The 19,948-nt window shown below is 40.7% G+C and overlaps 1 protein-coding gene across 1 annotated transcript in view; it reads left to right on the forward strand.

The window, feature by feature from the left end:
* LOC124615528 (E3 ubiquitin-protein ligase PPP1R11) overlaps positions 1 to 19,948 on the forward strand; it is a 79,554-nt gene that overhangs the window by 39,349 nt on the left and 20,257 nt on the right. Inside the window, exon 3 of the mRNA XM_047143488.1 lies at positions 8,642 to 8,812. Within this exon, the coding sequence (XP_046999444.1) occupies positions 8,642 to 8,812 (171 nt within the window). The remainder of the gene's footprint in view (positions 1 to 8,641; positions 8,813 to 19,948) is intronic.

A 19,948-nucleotide genomic window follows, 5' to 3' on the forward strand; every position in this document is an offset into this window, starting at 1 on the left:
TAGATCAGATAGATATAGGTTGAACAGTAATGGTGAGAGAACTGATCCTTGAGGCAAACCGTTGTTCAGCTATTTCTCCTTACTTATGTTGCTTCCAGTGATAACCTGAAACTCCTGATTGCTTAGCATGCTGCTAATCAGTCGAGCCATTCTTCTGCAGGGTATTATGTGGAAAAATTTGTAGATAAGGCCTTACCTCTACACAGTGTCGAAGGCGGCAGTTAGATCAACGAACGCCACAGGTGTTTTCTGCTTCATTTGGTATCCTGACTCTCTGAACGATGTGAGAGACAATACTTTGTCGCAGCAGCTACGCCCTGGTCTGAAGCCTGCCTGATCAACTGGAACATTCTCTAGGATAGCCTTTCAAAAAGCTTGTAGCAGCAGCTAAGTAGGGCAATGGGGTGATAGCTATCTACCATGTTGCTGGGTTTGCCAGGTTTCAGAACAGATATTATAAGTCAGCAGGATGTCAGTGAAGAATTCTGCCAGCCATTTCTTAGCTTTTCCTCCCATATGAATCAGGAATTCTGGATGGATACCATCAAATCCAGGTGCCTAAGAGGTCTGAGGTCCTTCAGTCCATAGTCAATGTCTGAAACTGTGAAGGAATGGGTATACTCAGATGAGGGAGATGCCTCCTTTTTCAGGTCACGAAGCTGTCGTCTGATATGTCTTGTATGTTTCTTGTCGGGAGGCACTCTTGAGGTAGTAATGCTGTGGGAAGCAATTTGGTCTGGTGTTACTTCGGAATTTTTTTCTGCATGCTGGTGCACTTCCTCCCAGTTTTCTCAGAAGACTCCATGCTTTCCTGCTCGAGTGGGTAAAGTCCATATTTTCGACTGTTTCTGCCCATTTCTGCCTCCGAGACATGTCCAAGCTGGACAAAAGTTTCGTAGCTATCTCTGGGCCACCACTTTGCTGGAAATGTTGGTACAGTGTTTCACTTTCATTGTTCCATCCTGGAACATATTATTTTCGGTATCCTCTTGGCATACACTTTTTAGCTGTTGCCGTTACTGCACCACTGAAGCGTTGATCAGCTGATCAGGTAGTTTGACAGAATTCAACTTCCATCGAACATTAAAGTGGGATATGAGATAATTTCAGTTTCATCCTTACACCCCCAACCCTACGTGTTGCTGTTGGTGTCAGCGGTTTAATCACACCAGCCAGTCATGTTCCAATAAGGCCAAATGCATTACCTGTGGCAGGTATACCCTTGAGGGTGGTTGTCCACTTCCATCCCCTCGATGCAGCAACTGTATGGATGACCACGCTGCTTCCTCTAGAGATTGCCCTATTTTTAAAGCTGAAGGAATTATTCAGAAAATCCAAATGAGGGAAAAGGTGTCTATCTTTGCTGCTCATAAGGTATTCACCAGTAGAAAGCCCACTGTGCTCCCAGCGGGTAAATATAGCACTGTCCTCGCCCTACTAAGGAGGTAGCCACACAGACTTGCGATCTCACCTTTAGTGCCACGGTCGTCAGATCGGCCAACCCAAAGATCACCCGTTCAACCTCACCACTATCACCTGCTCACTCTAAGGCTCAACCTTCATCGGCTCCTGCTAAATCATGGTCCCCAAAATCGGATGCCCGGACTTCCAAAAAAAGAGCCTACTTGTTAAGAATTTTTACATACCCAGACCTCACAACCATCGGTTCCTCCCTCATCTCAACGTCCTGCTTCCAAGAAGGCTCATAAGAAACAAAGTTCCTCTCCTCCTCCACCACGGCGTGTTTCTTCTACAGCATCACCCAGTGGTAGCCACCCTCAGCCATCTTCCGTGTCGCCGAGACACACTGCTGATGGCCGATCAACCAGCCGATCACTGGCTGCAGGAGCTGCCCCCGAGCAGCCTATGGATCAGGATCTTCGGCCTCTGGCTGAAAGCCGTTCCTCACCGTCAGCTGCTGGCTCTCGGCAGTCGTTGAATTGATGGCAACCGTGGTGAGATTTTTCCCTTTTCTGTCCACCCTATGTCAATTGTCCATTGGAATGTCCACAGAATTTGCTCCAATCAGGATGAGTTGTCGATCCTCTCATGATCATACTCCCCAATCATCTGTCTTCAGGAAACAAAGCTATGCCCAATGATTGCTTTGTCTTCCCTCATTTCCAGTCAGTCTGGTTTGATCTCCCCTCTGTTGATGGTGCTCCGCCAAATGGGGCACTTACGATTCTTCTCCATGATACTATCCATTATCACCCGATCCCCTTACGCAGTTCCTTCCAGGCTGTCGCTGTACGTCTTTCCCTTTCTGGATACACCTTCTCTGTTAGTACCACATACATTCCATCATCCACATCAATGGCAAGAGCCAGTCACCTTCATCACCTCTCATCCCCGTATATGCTGGTTGGGGACTTTAATGCCCATCACCCGCTTTGCGGATCTCCTTGTCCTTGTCCGAGAGGCTCCCTATTGATTGACCTCTTCCACCAAGTGGATCTTGTTTGCCTCAGCACTGGGGAACCTACATTTTTGTCTGCCTCCACATCAACCTACTCTCATTTGGACCTTTCAGTCATTACTGTTCAGCTAGCTTGGCGTTTTCAATGGTTTGCTCTTGCTGGTACACACTCAAGTGACCATTTTCCCTGTATCCTTCCATTACAGTCACAACTGCCATCTATGCGCCCAGATGCTGGCAGTTTCCCCAAGCTGATTGGACATTTTTCTACTCTCTAGCAAGATTTGATGACTGTCAGTTTCCTAGCATCGACGATCAGGTCACTCATATTATAGAAGTTACTCTCACAGCTGTGGAATGTTCAGTACCTCATACCTCCCCTTTGCCCCGGCACCTCCCAGTTCCTTGGTGGAACGAGGGGTGCTGTGACTCAGTACGTGAACAGAGACATGCAGTTTGCATTTTCCGCCATCATCCTACGTTAGCCAACTATATCCACTGTAAGCAGTTACATGCGTGCTGCCGTCGCATCATACATGATAGCAGGAAGTCAAGCTGGGACTTATTTACCAGCTCCTTTAACACCTTCACTCCTTCACCTGTAGTTTGGAGTTGAATTCAACGGTTATCTGGCAAGTCTAGTTTCTCCCTGATCTCTATGTTAACTGTTGCACAAGATACTTTAGTGGACCTTGTCACAATTTCTACCCCATTGGGTCAACACTTTACTGAGATTTCAACCTCTTCAAATTACCCACCAGCCTTTCTCCCGAAGAAACGAGCAGCAGAAGTGTGACCTCTTGCTTTCTCCTCTCAAAATCATGAAAGCTGTAATACCGTTTTTTCTCTGCAGGAACTTCAACATACACTTTCTTCCTCTTGCTCTTCTGCCGCAGGACTGGATGGCATCCATGACCAAATGTTGCTGCATTTATCATACTGTGGTCTGAGTTACCTCCTTTGCCTTTATAATCAATTTTGGACTGACAGTACCTTTTCCAGAACATGGCGGGACACTATTGTCATTCTTGTTCCGAAACCTGGAAAGGACAAATGTCTCCCCTCTAGCTATCACCCTATCTTTCTCACGAGTAGTGTATGTAAGGTTTTGGAGTGTATTTTAAATTGCCATTTATGCTGGTGGCTGGATTCCAAAACCTTTTAACACCTGCCCAATGTGGTTTCCGAAAGCACCATTCCACAGTTGACCATCTTGTTGCTCTCTCAACTTATATCATGAACAATTTTCTCAGGAAACCCCAAATGGTAGCAATATTTTTCGATCTGGAGAGGGCATATGATACCTGTTGGAGGCATCTCTGTGGCATACCTCTGGATCCCATGGCATGTTGGTATCCGTGGAAATGAGGCAGCCTTTATAGCAGCAAAGGCTGCAGTCTCTCTTGCTCAGCCCACTGTTTGCATGGTTCCCTTTGCCGATCTACAGAACGTTTTATGTTGTCGTGTTGCTCCTTTATGGCACACACATTCTGTGTGCTTGGACCTCTTCCTCCCGGCCTCATCATCAGGAGGAGGTAATTTTAACTCCGGATTGGGCACTGTCTTTTTAGCCATTGACATCTTTTAAGTGGTGATCCTCCCCCGCATTGTCCCCACTGCTCTCAACCATGGACGGCGAGACACCTTTTACTTCAGTGCCCCTATTTTAATCTGCTACGCACCCGTTTACAGCTGTCAGCTGATCTCTCTTCCCTTTTAACAGCTGACACGTGGTCAGCCGATTGTGTCCTTGAGTTAATCAGTGTTAATGAGATGACATTAGTCATTTGAAGCTCTTTTTGGGGAAAACAACCCCCCTTCAATAGCAGTTTTCTAAAATTTCCTTCAGTTTTTAGTTTCCCTACTTCTTGAGTTTTGCTTACATTGCTGCGGATTTAAATTTCAGTTTTTTACCCTTCACTAAACCACAGAATGGGCGCTTATGACTGTTGCAGTTTTGTGCCCTTATATATAATCATCCCTTGTAACAATTCATGCCATGAAGTCGTCTCCTCCTTTAGAGTACGGAATGTGTGCTGCAAAGACAGACCTATTCTGTTCATTTTATGTTCCTTAGTCAATATGCATGGCATCCAATGTGCATAAACTCTATGAAACCTAAACTTCTCATGCATGATGTTGGAAGTACGAGGGTAATCCCAAAAGTAAGGTCTCCTATTTTTTTATAACTACAGAGACCTGTTTATTTCTACATACCAGCTTGCCGCCATGCTGTTCAGAAAGTTATGAACCTCTTCTTTCACCTCGTTATTGGAGTTGAATCGCTGGGACCACAATTAATGTTGACAGGTACTGTGAGACTCTGAAAAAACTAAATGGGCAATTCAGAACTGGAGAAGAGGAATGTTGAGCAAGGGCGTACACATTCTCAAAGACAACGCTCGCCCACACATCGCTCGGCAAACCATTGCTCTCCTGCAACAGTCTCAGTGGAACACAATCACCCACCCACCCTATAGTCCTGACTTGGCACTTGGTGACTATCACTTGTTCCCTAGGTTAAAAGAACATTTGGCCGGAAAGCGATTCAGCTCCGACAACGAGATGATAGAAGAAGTTCATAACTTTCTGAACAGCATGGCAGTGTGCTGTTATGACATGGGCGTACAAAAACTGCCACAGCGTCTACAAAAATGCATCAACAGATATGGTGATTATGTCAGCAAAAAGCTAAAAGTTCAAGCTGTAAACTGATGTAAACCATTATAGAAATAAACAGGTCTGTGTACTTATAAATAAATAGGAGACCTTACTTTTGGGATTACCCTCATAGTTCCATGTGAACAGCCTACAGCAAGTGTTGTGTTGTCGATCGTCACACTACAGTAATTATGAATGACTTTATAAATGGATAACAGTCTCAACCACATTAAAGCCTTTTTTTTCAATGGTTACTTGTTTGGGTCAGTGTGTGACCATTCTCACAGCCTTAATACCATGGTGGTGGTGAATGGAGCAGCTGTTATGGCTCCACAAAATAAATGGTTTATTGTGGTCGAGATTGTTTGTAATCCATTTTCAAAGTCCTTTTAGCCAGACCAATATTTCACCATGAGAAATGTTCTCAAAAACTATGTTATGAATGATCTGTTCTGCACATTGCTCTGTGATTTCAGTTGCCTTCACCACAAGACGACCAGGATGCTCGTAAACCTTCTACATCTACATCTACATTTATACTCCGCAAACCACCCAACGGTATGTGGCGGAGGGCATTTTACATGCCACTCTCATTACCTCCCTTTCCTGTTCCACTCGCGTATGGTTCATGGGAAGAACGACTGCCAGAAAGCCTCTGTGCGTGCTCGAATCTTTCTAATTTTACATTTGTGATCTCCTCGGGAGGGATAAGTAGGGGGAAGCAACATATTCGATACCTCATCCAGAAACACACCCTCTCGAAACCTGGACAGCAAGCTACACCGCGATGCTCTCTTGCAGAGTCTGCCACTTGAGTTTGCTAAACATCTCCGTAACGCTATCACGCTTACCAAATAACCCTGTGACGAAACGCGCCCCTCTTCTTTGGATCTTCTCTATCTCCTCCGTCAACCCGATCTAGTACGGATCCCACACTGATGAGCAATACTCAAGGTATAGGTCGAACGAGTGTTTTGTAAGCCACCACCTTTGTTGGTGGACTACATTTTCTAAGGACTCTCCCAATGAATCTCAACCTGGCACCCACCTTACCAACAGTTAATTTTATATGATCATTCCACTTCAAATCGTTCCATACACATACTCCCAGATATTTTACAGAAGTAACTGCTACCAGTATTTGTTCTGCTATCATATAATCATACAATAAATGACCCTTCTTTCTATATATTCGCAGTACATTACATTTGTCTATGTTAAGGGTCAATTGCCACTCCCTGCACCAAGTGCCTATCCGCTGCAGATCTTCCTGCATTTCACTGCAATTTTCTAATGCTGCAACTTCTCTGTATACTACAGCATCATCTGCGAAAAGCCGCATGGAACTTCCGACACCATCTACTAGGTCATTTATATATATTGTGAAAAGCAGTTGTCCCATAACACTCCCCTGTGACACACCAGAGGTTACTTTAACATCTGTAGATGTCTCTCCATTGATAACAACATGCTGTGTTCTGTTTGCTAAAAGCTCTTCAATCCAGTCACACAGCTGGTCTGATATTCCGTAGGCTCTTACTTTGTTTATCAGGTGACAGTGCGGAACTGTATCGAACGCCTTCCGGAAGTCAAGGAAAATGGCATCTACCTGGGAGCCTGTATCTAATATTTTCTGGGTCTCATGAACAAATAAAGCGAATTGGGTCTCACACGATCGCTGTTTCCGGAATCCATGCTTTGCCTTCCCTCATTAAACTTATGGATACAGCTCAAGACATTAATCTATGACAAACATGTGTTGCCATACAGATGTTGAATTTTGGGATGCACTATTCTGTGGACAGTCCTCTGGCCCACAAAAAACACGAATTCATAGTGTTCTGCTTGTGTTCACTCGTGCAGCGCACCCACCATCTTACACTGGCTGTCACATGGTGTCCTGCAGCATCTACAACGAGCATACATAAGCGGCTGTCTTCTGGTGAAAAGTGCATGCGTAATTTAAACATGGCATAGAGTAAACTGACATTTATTTATTGACCTACCATTGTAGAATCATAGAGCATATACTGAGCTTAGACAGAATAAGATATCTTGAACAGAATGATTTACATGCTTGCTAGCATGGATTCCAAAAACATCAGTCTTGCAAAACCCAACTTGCACTTTTCTCACAAGATTTTCTGAAATGCGTGGATCAAGGCAGTCAGTGGATGCAGTATTTTCTTTCTTTCTTTCTTTCTTTTCCCTCTCTCTTACTTCTGAAAATCATTTTACTCGGTACCTCACCAGTGAGTATTGATAAGAGTATAATTATTAACAAAAATGTGATTATGTGGACCATCAAACAAAATTTGGGGGCATTCATGGTAGGAAAGATGCAGCATATTATCTTGGATGGAAAATCATCGACAGAAGTAAAAACAATTTCAGGTGTGCCCCAGGGGAAGTGTGTTAGGATGCTTCTTGTTCATATTGTATATTAATAACCTAGCAGTCAGCATCAATACTAACCTCAGGCTTTTGCAGATGATACATTTGTCTGTAATTAAGTTCTGTCTTTATAAAGCTGCACAAATATTAGTGAGATCTTTATAGGATCTCTTTGCAGAGATTGACAACTTGTTTCAAATGTTCAGAAATGTGAAATTATGAACTCCACAAAACCCAGAAAAGTAGTATCTTTTGACTATAGAGAATTAGATGACTTATACAAATATCTGGGTGTGACAACATGCAGGGACATGAAATGGAATGGTCTCATAGGTTCAGCCATATGTAACAAGAGTGACAGACTTTGGTTTATTAGCAAGATACTTGGAAAATGCACACTCAGAATTGTGTTGCATTTATTGGTTGATTGTGTATATTAATTCTATTCATATTGAAGAGCATTGAGGACAGTACAAAATATGAAGCAGTTAAGTTTTGGCTAATATTTAAAAGTGTTTACTGTATTCCATCAATGGAAATTACATAAATGCCCATGAAAGGCAAAGGTTTCGAGTTCAATTCTCAGTCTGGCACACAGTTTGTCTGCCAGTGCAGTCTCTGCTGCAGAGTGAAAATTCCATTCCGGAATGCAGTTTGTTATTTGCATATTCCATGGATAATGATTTCAATCTCTTGCTATAATATGGGATGAGTCAGTTTTACATTTATAGTAATCTTTCACACAGAAAATACCACACACACATACATTAATTTTATTATTCAGTATTTACAACACTGGGTTGGTGGTCAAAGATAAACTGATTTAACCTTTTGATTTAACCTGGTGTGTGCTTGGCATAAAACACAAAACGTGGGTCCTATTTCTCATGACTGCACTATATGAGGAATGCAGTGCTAACCCTGCTCTCTACATCCATATTGTATGGAATTTGTACTCTTCACTCCTTTCTAAGCCACTTCGAAAGTGAAAAATAAAAATTCTCTGATAATAGTAAATACTGTCATTCTTTTATGGTTACACTGTTTTATTTGTGTACACTGTTTTATTTGTCATGGTGTTTTTATACCTCTCACATCCAAGTTAATTTCTATTCAGTGTTGATACTAGTGGTTATGTTTCATGACGGCAAGTTACATTTTTTGCAGGTTGTTGCCAGTATGAGAAACCAAGACAGTTTGGTGAAAGCTCCTCTGATAGTGATGATGATGAATGTGAGAACTGTCATGGTCATGTAGAAAGGAAAAGGAAGAAGAAACAAGATAATGGTTCTTCATGCCCATTGGAAGATAAAGATGGTGCATGCTCCCCTCCTAATGGTAAGATATAAATAATGTTAATGATTGATTGATTAGGATAACCGTATTTTATTGCTTATGGAGGTTACTTCGATACTAGTTACACCAAGCAGCACAACTTCTGCACAGTTGCTAACTGATGATTTTTTAAAAAATTTATTTATATTTGTTTATTGATTTATTTAACCTGGCAAGATTAGGACCATTAGAGCCTCTCTTACACATAAAAAGATGTTCTACATATTTTACATTATACATACTATGATAACCATGTTACATTACATATAGAAATAAAAAATGACAGTAGAACAGATAAAAAACACAGTTTATAGTAGTACTTGTTAAGTACAATAATAAATAGATAATTATGGGAAGGGAGCTTTTTAATTATGAGTGGTAGCAGCAATGGGTATGAGAGAAAGAGGTTCAAGAGGGAGAGAAAGAGAAACTTCATAACATACAGTTAATGAATATAAGGGGAAAGGAAGTGGTGTGACTCATAGATAAAGGATAAGAGAAAGAAGTGTAGCTGGGAGATGTTAGGAGTGTTGGTTTCGCTATTATACAAAGGGGAAAACTGGGTATATACATTAGTTTTTGGGGAAACATTATCAAGATGAGACAAGGAACTGTTTCAGCTTTACCTTAAAGGCAACAGGGCGTTGACTTGCATACATAGAGTAGGGCAGCTTGTTCCAGAGGTTAACAACAGAAACAGTGAAGGAATTTGCGAATGTCTTCCCCCCCCCCCCCCCCTCCCTCCCCCCCCCCTGTATGAATAGGCACAGCTAGCTGGATAACTAGATAAGTGAGAACTTGTGTTGTGATGATGGTGATGATGATATGACATGTATTTAAGGGGAGACAGTGGCAGAAATCATGAAAAAATCACAATTTTTTTATTTGCTTATTTGAGATTATTATCCCAAATTTTTTCTTTGAAATTCGAAATACAAATGGTGTAATAAAAATTAAAACCGTAAACAGTGTAATGCGCCATATGCCCATCTTTTTAGGTACACAGTGGAGGAAAAATTTTCTTGCTTGATTTGGCCTGTGAACCTGGAAAATATAGCTTTGGAAGTCTGTGATTTTTTGTACGCAACACAGCAGTGTTGTATAGAAGGCTGTTGAGCTTTGTAAACAAGTTTTGTGCTGTTAAGTGGAATTTGATTGAAATTGGATTTATTGTGTCATTCTTTGTGCAAGGTTGAATATATTGATCATTTTTTGCAATGCCTCGGCCTAGTAAAGTATTTGAAGAATATATTTCCAATATCAAGTGAAAAACCGATGCTGAGGTTAGGATCGGGCGTGCAGATTCAGTCATTAGCTTTTCTCCAAGTGCATCGAAAATAAAACTTTGGAAAGATATTTTGTCAGAAGCAATAAATCATGACAGAAATACTGGCTTCGGGATTGTGGCTCTGAAAATGGTAGCTGAGGCACTTATGACAGCCAGCAAGTGCTTTTTTTTGTGGAGAAATGTGAATTTGGGGATGATGGGGAGAGAGAGAGAGAGAGAGAGAGAGAGAGAGAGAGAGAGAGAGAGAGAGAAAGAGAAAGAGAGAAGGTTTGCTTTGCACACTGCACATTTTATGTCAAAACTGTGATGCTGACACTCCAATCAAGACATCGATGGCCAGTAATAGAATGTATGAAGCCAATATGAAATTTGCTTATGGACTAAGATGTATAGGGATTGGAAGAGAGGGAGAAACCTTTTATGTGGTATTATGAACATGCCTGGTTCCCCCCTAAAATTTACTGCGGTGAACACTACTGTCTTCAGTGCAGTAATTGAAGATAGCATGAAAATGGCAGTCTAAGGGCAAGTGACAATTCAAGACAATTGTTATGCAACTAATATCAAAACATATAGCAGTTCCTTGTGGCAGTTACTGGATGAAGAGGGTGCATACTTTACTGGATGGAGTTTCAGCAGTCATCAGTGTTGACCCTGGAAAAGTAGTAGACTTACAGGTGATGTCTAAATATTCTTCTGCGTGTTCCTTGCACAATAAATATAATGATGCAGGTAAAGAAATAGTGACAAGAAGCTCAAAAGCCATTTGTAGCAGGAATTATGTAGGCTCCTGTGGTGGGATGGAAGCTGCTGGTATGAAACTCATTTTCCATAGGTTTTTACGAAAGTATGTAGTAAGATACACTCAGTGTTCAGGGGATGGAGACTTTAGTGCTTTCAAGAATGTAGTTGAAAGTCAGTCCTATGGAAAAAACTGCAATACTGAAAAACTGGAGTGCTTAGACCATATTCAGAAGAGGATGGGCAGATGACTCGGAAGACTTGTTGCAGACAATAAAGGCAAGCTACTAGTGGATGGGAAGCCACTGGGAGCTAAAAATAGACTAACTAAGAAGAGAATTGACAGCCTGCAAGTCTATATGAGGAAGGCAGTATGGGCCATTTGGTTTCATTACTTGTTGACAGACACAACACCTCAACAAGGCCTGTGTTCTAATGAATGGTGCAAATTTCTGAAAAGCAAAGAAAGTGGGGAAACTTACAGCCATAAAAATGACCTTCCTTATGAAGTTGCAGTGGCCATTAAACCAACTGTTAAGAGCATTGGCTTAACCAGAACTGCTAGAAAATGTCTGTGTGGCAAAACACAGAACCCAAATGAAAGTTTCAGTGCTCTTATTTGGAGGAGTTGTCCAAAAACTGCTTCCAGTTTGGTAGTCAAGATTTCTGCTTTGGAAGCTGCAGCAGTGTTTAGTGATAGGAATGTGGCAAGGCTTCACATCCTCAGTAAGTTGGGCTTTACACCTGAGTCTTTACTGAGCAGATGCTGCAGATCATCGATGAGCAATGAATCGTGAAAGTGGAGACTACAGTACAGAATATAGAAAAAAACTGCAAGGCAAAGTAGCAGAGGAGCTAAAAGAGCTGCAGAACATTGAGGAAGAACTGAAATATGGGGTGGGCAGTTTTAGCTAAGGTATGACTAAAAAATTTTGAAAACATTTCATTCAAACTTTAAAATGATTTTTCTGCAACTTGGGGTTTTCTCCATTCAGGATCACACACGTCAGAAACTCTCGGAAGGATTTCCATGGAGTTTGGCACACCTATTCTCTTATTTGGAAGCAATATTTAAATGTAACAAAATTTTAATCTAGACATTATAAACAGTTTTATGGTTGTTCAAATTCAAAATATCACAGAAAATAATAGAAATAATTGTACATTTATTAGTATAGATTACTTTATCATAAAAAAAATTTGCAAAATTTACATTGAAATAATTAAAAAGTGTACCTTAAAATAATAATGTAACAAAAATTCAAAATTCTCCCACAGTATTAAAATTTTATTAAAAATTCTGTAAAAAGTATTTAAAGCATAGTGGATCCCTCTACATAAGAGTGCAAAATTTCAGTGAGATTGAACAAAAAATGACTGATACATGGATTTACGAAGATATCAGTGTCAGACTGCCTCTGTCTCCCCTTAATGTCTAGTGAAAGATACTGGAGTGCCTGTGCAGTGTGGAATTGATTAAATAGACGTTGTGGAAGGCAGTCACATAACTTTGTCTGGCCACAACCACCCTAACTGGGATTATGGAGCACTGGTATGGTCATATAGAGGAATGTTGCAGGTTTAATGCACACAAGCGAGGTAATTTCTAGCCTTTTAGTGTTTTCGCTACTCATGTTGTGTTGGATTATGTCACAATAGTGGAAGTTCAGTAAAATGAATGATTACACAATGTTACAATTTCACATCCTGTTAAAAAATGTGTTGAGGGTGTAAGGCAAGCAGAAGTCTTTTCACACATGGCAGCAGTATCTTCTGCTCAGTTGAAATGCTCATCCAAAGTAACACTGAAACACTTCACTATTTTCTGGCATGGTATTGGAATACCATCGAGCAGAATAAGATTGTCAGCGGAATTCTGAACTTTTTAATTTCTGATGGGATACTAAGATCACATGTGGCTCTTCTTTTTTTCATGTCCCAGATTTTGCGCCAGTTTTATGACCAAAAGTGGACCATCATTCATATGACCAAGAGCAGACTGTCATTCATCTATGTAGGTGCAGTGTTATGTTCATGTCTGTCACTTAGGTAAAGCTGGAGATCATTGGCATAGGAATGCTGATTACAGAAAGACAGAACTGATGAAATATCATCTACATACAAGGAAAAATAAGAGAGAGCCCTAGACTGACCCATGTGGCATTTCTGAGAGAACATTTTTGCAGTTCAACTTTTCGTTCTGAAACACAACATATTGCTGTCTGTTTTTTAAATAACTTTCAAACCATTTCAGCCCACACTCAGAAAAATGTAGCAGGTGAATTTTTGCGAGCATTATGTCAACATTGACAGTATAAAAAGCTTTGCCGATGTCCGATAGTGTCAATGTTGTAGCCTCACAGTTGTCTGTGGCATATCACAGGTCATCAGCTATCTTAATTAGTGCCATGTTTGTGGTATGGTGTTTATGAAAGCCGGGCTGAATGTGCGTAAGTGTTCAATAATTTGGTCATGAACAACAGGATTTTGGATAGAGCAGGTAATATGCCAGTTGGTCATTAATCTCAAGATCATTGCATGTCTTCAGTCTTAGGAATAGGTTAGACAATGCTACTTTTCCGTGGAGTTGGATATGTTCCGTTTGTGAAAGAAGATACATGTGTTAAGACAGGTACATCTGTTAAGACAAGTACTTAGTTGTGAATCTGTTGATACTGTCGTTGTCTATTGCTTTAGAAGAAATATTTATTATTGCTTTTCTTGTGGTATTTATTGTTATGTGCTTTACATTGCCTTGTCGGAGGTTCGAGTCCTCCCTTGGGCATGGGTGTGTGTGTGTGTTTTGTCCTTAGTGTAAGTTAGTTTAAGTTAGATTAAGTAGTGCGTAAGCCTAGGGACCAATATCCTCAGCAGTTTGCTCTCATAGAAACTTACCACAAATTTCCAAATTTATGTGCTTTACATGGAAAGCGGAATGGTTAGTTAGGCAGCCTAAGGATTCTTGGGAACGATAGTTCTTTAAGGAGAAGGGTTTACTCATGCTGAGGAAAAGCTCATTCAGTTTGTTAGCTGAGACTTGATAAGCAGTTTCTGATTTTTTCCTTTCTGACACTGTAGCTATAGATGTTCTTTCACAGAGTCTAAGGTGTTGTATAGTTCGATACACAGGAATGACCATGCCTGATTTTGAAATTGCAAGCTCATTGCTTTACTCTGTTTCACAGCTTTCTGTGTTCTTTGTAACATTTGGGTTTCAGACTTGCCTTGAAATGCCTGTGGGCAGCCTCACTAGGATTTTACCATCAATTGAGAGCTCTGGTCATGTGATACAAAGAGGTTTTCGAGCAATCAACTGTTGGAGCATCACAATTTGTGTGTTTAATGTTTCTGCAAGTTAAATAACACGATTTGAGTTTTGGGGCTATGAGTAGTAAGCCAGGAATTATACATTATCTGCTGAGAGGCATGGAGCCAAAGCTTCAGCTACATCTCTTACTGTGTCAGTCTTTATTTTTGTGAGCAGATCTGTATGAGTGCAACTCTTACTGTATGATGATTGTGTTGTGATGGAAGAATGTGCATGCTGTTGTGACTAAACAGTTTCCTTGGCTTTCATTTATTTCAACGGACATGAATTCAGCCTGCCTGCCCCCCCCCCCCCCCCTTTTTTTTTTTTTTTTTAAAAAGTTCAACACACTTAAGACTTTGTGTTTGAGGTCATATTGTATACACACATCAATGACCCCACTGTGCTTATTTGGCCTGCCAGTCCTGAGAAATGCATTTTGTAGGAGATGAACAGATACAGAGGACGTGTGTGGTTTTGGTCACATTTTGGAAAGTAGGATTACCTAGAAGCTTAGTTGGTGGAAGAGAAGACTCAGTTCTTCTTAATGTGCACTTAAGGATTGAACATTACAATGCACTACTAACAGGTCTGATGTGTGCTGCTGGGTGGCCTGTAGGAGGCCATTTGCCATGTTTGCCCCTACCTGCAGCTGGGGACAGAGGAGGACACTTCCAGGAGTCAATGTAGCTCAGGGGTGGACGAGATTTTGTGCGCCGGAGAGGTTCTTTCTTGTGATTGCTGAATGAAAGGAGATTGCAAAGCTAAGATTTTCTGAGATTACGGAGATATAGGAAATCTATGGGGAATATTTGTTATGAGGAAAATATGGGCAAGATAGTGATGCATGTGAGACAGTTGATCCTTTTTTTTAAGGATGAAGTGTAATTAGTGTACCCGCTCCCGGGACTGGAATGACTCCTTACCCTCTCCCTTAAAACCTACATCCTTTCGTCTTTCCCTCTCCTTCCCTCTTTCCTGACGAAGCAACCGTTGGTTGCGAAAGCTTGAATTTTGTGTGTGTTTATATTTGTTTGAGTGTCTATCAACATGCCAATGCTTTCGCTTGGTAAGTTAAATCATCTTTGTTTTTAGATATATTTTTCCCACGTGGAATGTTTCCCTCTATTATATTCATAAAAAGATGTATGATTTATAAGGACAGTGTCACCAGTGGAGAAAATTAAATTGAATAACTACAAGATTAGCATAAAAAGCTACAATTAAGTTTGCAGTTACTATAATAAACATTGGTTGTGATTTTGTAATTAGCAGTTTAGAGCAGAGAGAACAAAAAAAATATTTGAGTAACATAATCAAGGAAAAGAGTAATGATCACCATGCTGCTATTACAAACAGGTAGAGAATTTTTGGGCAGAGGAACTATAGTTGGTGTCAGCAGTAACTAAAGTTTAATAATAGCCACAGTTATGTGCAATTTAGTAAAGGCTCAAATACAAAGATCCTAGAACTGCAAGATAGTATGTCAGACTATAAGGGATGTTACTCTGGATAGTAGTAAATCAAAGCAAGCAGTGTTAAGTTTACACTTTGGCTCGTGTATTTTTACTTAGTTCTTATTCTGTTCAGTCTTATTGGTAACTATCTTATTTCCAGCTGAGTTCATGATAATTACTCTGCTATCCTGAGTCCACACTCTCTCTAGGCCATAATGGGATATGGCGTTGTTCAAAATCTTCAGCTGTTTCTGTGTCAGATCTTCTGTTATTGTAGACCCTGTCTCTACTAATTTTTTCCCCCGGCTACAAATCTCCGCACTTTTTTTGATATGAGATGAACTTCACAATTATTGGCTGAGGTGTGGTAGCATCTCATACTCTTCATACCACATAACAGTTCATGTCAGTATCCACTTTGCTTTCTTTAGTACATAATTTTTCACATGTAACCTATATAAGCAGGATATCTGTGTTTTCTGCCTCATTTTCTGCTGCATCATACAGCCATAGGCTATTTTGCCATAGATACTGTTCTGACTCATCCATCTTCCCAATCTGTTGTCTTTTTCTTGTACTCAGAAACTAACTTTTTAGGATACTAATTTCTGAGGTATTGCTCAAAACAGTTTCTTACATTTTGACTAAGACTGCTGCAGCCTGATATAAGTGCCCACAGTCATATTGAGAGTATCTTTATTGTGAAGCATAACCCTTATCTTGGAGCAGATCACTTCTGCTACAACAGAAATCAGGGCCTCACCTTCGTAGTCGGCTGCGTCACTGCATCTGCTGCTGCACCGCTGCTGGATATGTTGTTGTTACCTTCCATGTCCTTCACTTTTCCAGTGTAGGTATTGATGGAGCACAAAAAATCTAGCACTATTGCAAAAAAACACTGCAGTTTACTCAAGTTCCGATTGTATTAAAAATGGCATTAGTGAGAACAGATTTGATGTCAACTGAAATATGCAAGCCGAACTTAACACAGGCTATGCTACAGTCACCATCTTGCAGTATACTCCCATGGGAATACAATAACTCATAACCTTAACTATTTCATGAAAAGGGCTATATGGCAGAGGTGCTGAGTTGCAGATAGACTGTCACAAATAAATAAAGCTTTAGGCCAGTAAGGCCTTCGTCAACATTAGATCTCACACACACACACACACACACACACACACACACACACACACACACACACGACTGCAGTCTCAGGCAACTGAAATCACACTACGAACAACATTACCAGTAGAGGTGGAGGTTAGGATGAGGCTGGGGTGGGGAGTGGGAGGGATAGTACGGTAGAGGTGGATGACAGTGAAGTGCTGCAGGTTAGATGGAGGACAGGAGAGAGGTGGGGAGGAGGTGAGAAATAGTGGAAAAGGAGAGAAGTAAAAAGATTGGGTGTGATGGTGGAATGACAGCTATGTAGTGCTGGAATGGGAACAGGGAAGGGGCTAGATGGGTGAGGACAGTGACCAACGAAGATTGAGGCCAGGAGGGTTATGGGAATGTAGGATGTTTGCAGGGAAAGTCCCCACCTACGCAATTCAGAAAAGCTAGTGTTGATGGGAAGGATCCATATGGTACAGGCTGTGAAGCAGTCATTGAAATGAAGGATGTTGTGTTGGGTGGTGTGCTCAGCAACAGAGTGGTCCAGTTGTTTCTTTGTCGGTGGCCATTCATGAGGACAGACAGCTTGTTAGTTGTCATGCCCACATAGAATGCAGCACAATGGTTGCAGCTTAGCTTGTAGATCACGACTGGTTTCACAGGTAGCCCTGCCTTTTATGGAACAGGCGATGTTTGCGACCAGACTGGAGTAGGTGGTGGTGGGATCTTGCACCTAGGTGTATTACAGGGGTGTGAGCTATGAGGTAAGGGTTGGGAGCAGGGTCTGTGTAGGGACGGACGAGTATATTGTGTAGGTTTGGTGGACAGTGGAATACCATTGAGGGAGGTGTGGGAAGGATAGTTGGCAGGACATTTCTCATTTCAGGGCACGATGAGAGGTAGTCGTAACCCTGGCAGAGAATGTAATTCAGTTGTTCCAGTCATGAGTGGTACTGAATTATGAGGGGAATGTTCCTCTGTGGCCGGGCGGTGGGAGACTGGAAGGATAAGGCATGGGAGATTTTTTTTTGTATAATGTTGGGAGGATAATTACAGTCTGTGAAGGCTTGTGAGCTGCATTTGTGTGTGTGTGTGTGTGTGTGTGTGTGTGTGTGTGTGTGTGTGTGTCTGTTTGCATTTGCGTTTGTATAGTCTATTGTTGATGAAGGCGTTACTGGCTGAAAGCTTTATTTATCTGTGTCAGGCTTTTTGTTGTTGCACCTATCTGCGTCTCAGCATTTTTGCTGCATGGTGAGTGGAAACTTTCCTTTTCATGATAGTGCTACATTCCATCCTGAATTTTCCATTGTTTGATCTCATAACCTTAATTAATAGCTTAGGCACTGTGTGTCAGTCTGCTTGTTGATGTAATGAAGCAATTTGTAAAAATCAGTGTGGGTAATTTGTTGAACAACAGGCTGCCCATGTTTCTCACTCCATCTTGACTTCTGCTCAGTCTTTGATTCATTTTTAATTGTTGTGAATTTCTTTATTTTTTTTAATTTTTTTAATTTTTTTGTGGGAAAAAAGAAAATACTGTTTCTAGAATATAAATACAGGGGACTAACGGTATTTATTGTATATAGGTTACTGATTGTGCTGGTACTCTCTTCATTATTTTATCTAGCCTTTTGCACAAGGAAAATTTTTCTGTAGTGGCCCCTTCGGGAAGGGGCTGTTGTAAAGTGTGCAAACCCATGACACAAAGGTTTTTGAGAATTTATGTCATATGATTGCCTGATGATTCTCAGTGTGTAACATTCTCTACAACTTTACAGTTTCTGCCTGTGCTGATCCCACTGGAGTGAATTGTCAGTGAACGTTACCGAAAACATTGTCTCTACTACTTGTTCAGTTCCTCTATCATCAGTTTGTAAGAATCCCATAAAGCATGGTGGCTTCTGGATGTATAGAAGAGCATATGAGCAATCTTGTTTGTGTTTAGGAACAATTTATTGTTGTGGATACAGGATTGGAGTTTTTCTGTTGTGTCATTAATCTTGTATTTCATTTGCGGATCTGAATCTGATTGTAAGAGCAAAATTTGGCCATCTCCAAATAACATGGGAGATTTGATGGGAGGTAATTGATAAAGAATAGGAGAGGAAAGGGCCTATTGCTGCATCTTGTGGAGCTCCACAGCTCATTGGGCTGTATCATAACAATTTTCTTTTTTCGATCTTCAAAGCTTGTGCTTTTGATCATTTGCTTTCAGTGGGTGAGGCAAGATTTAAACCACTGATTTTCTGTTCCTCTGATGCCATGTAATTCTAGTGTCTGAACCACCAGTAGTGATTAATAAAGTCGAAAGTCATACTTTTATCAGTGAAAAGCTCAGAAGGAAATTCCTTTTGATTGATTGATTGAAGAACTTGGTCAGTGAAAATGAAAAGTGAATAATAAACAGTCCCATTTTTTTCTTTCTTTTTTCCTTAAAAATCAAAACTGGTGTTTTGTCTGTAGTTCCCCAAGAAATGCTGTCATTCCCTGTATCTTACCTTTTCAGTTGTCATAAATATAGCTGGAAGTATGGAAATAAGAGTATAATTGCTTACGCCATGTCTATCCCTGTCTTGTAGACTAGAATAACCTCTGAAGTCTTTGATACTTCTGGGAAGTATCCTATGCTCATTGAGCTGTTTATCACATTACATAGGATCATGACAGTTTCCACAGAAATATACTTTAATAAATAATCTGGGATAACATCAACTCCATATGAGTATGATGATTTTGTGAGTATTAAGTCTTTTAATGTTTCTTGTTTAGTTGCTACGGTCAGGACAGTTGCTGTGTTTGATGTTGGGATCATAATTTTGTGAGATTCTGATGGCATAGTGATTCCTGACAATAGATCAGCAGTCTTTGAGAAATCAAGGTTAATTATTTCACACATCTCTTTTACATTTGAAACTTCTGTTTCAGGTGAGTGAGACCCACATGGTCCTGGTTTCTGTAGTACCATCGACAACTTACCAAGGTCCTTTACTCATATTATCTGAGCTTATAATATAAGCTGATGGTCTGAAGTCTGCTTTGCATTTGTTATGACTTTCTTAAGGGTTCTTTAGACTTTCCAAAGCAGCTTTGGAAATCTATAATGTTTCCTCTTGATTGTACAGGAAGTGATTATTCCCTTAGTAGTCCATCCTTTCTATTCATTGCTTCTCAGTGTGTTTTGTATCTGTCTTTGTCTTTCTGAGAGGAAATACATTGTTAAAATAAAG

Source organism: Schistocerca americana, chromosome 5 (assembly GCF_021461395.2).
Source record: "Schistocerca americana isolate TAMUIC-IGC-003095 chromosome 5, iqSchAmer2.1, whole genome shotgun sequence".
Classification (NCBI taxonomy): Eukaryota; Metazoa; Arthropoda; class Insecta; order Orthoptera; family Acrididae; genus Schistocerca; species Schistocerca americana.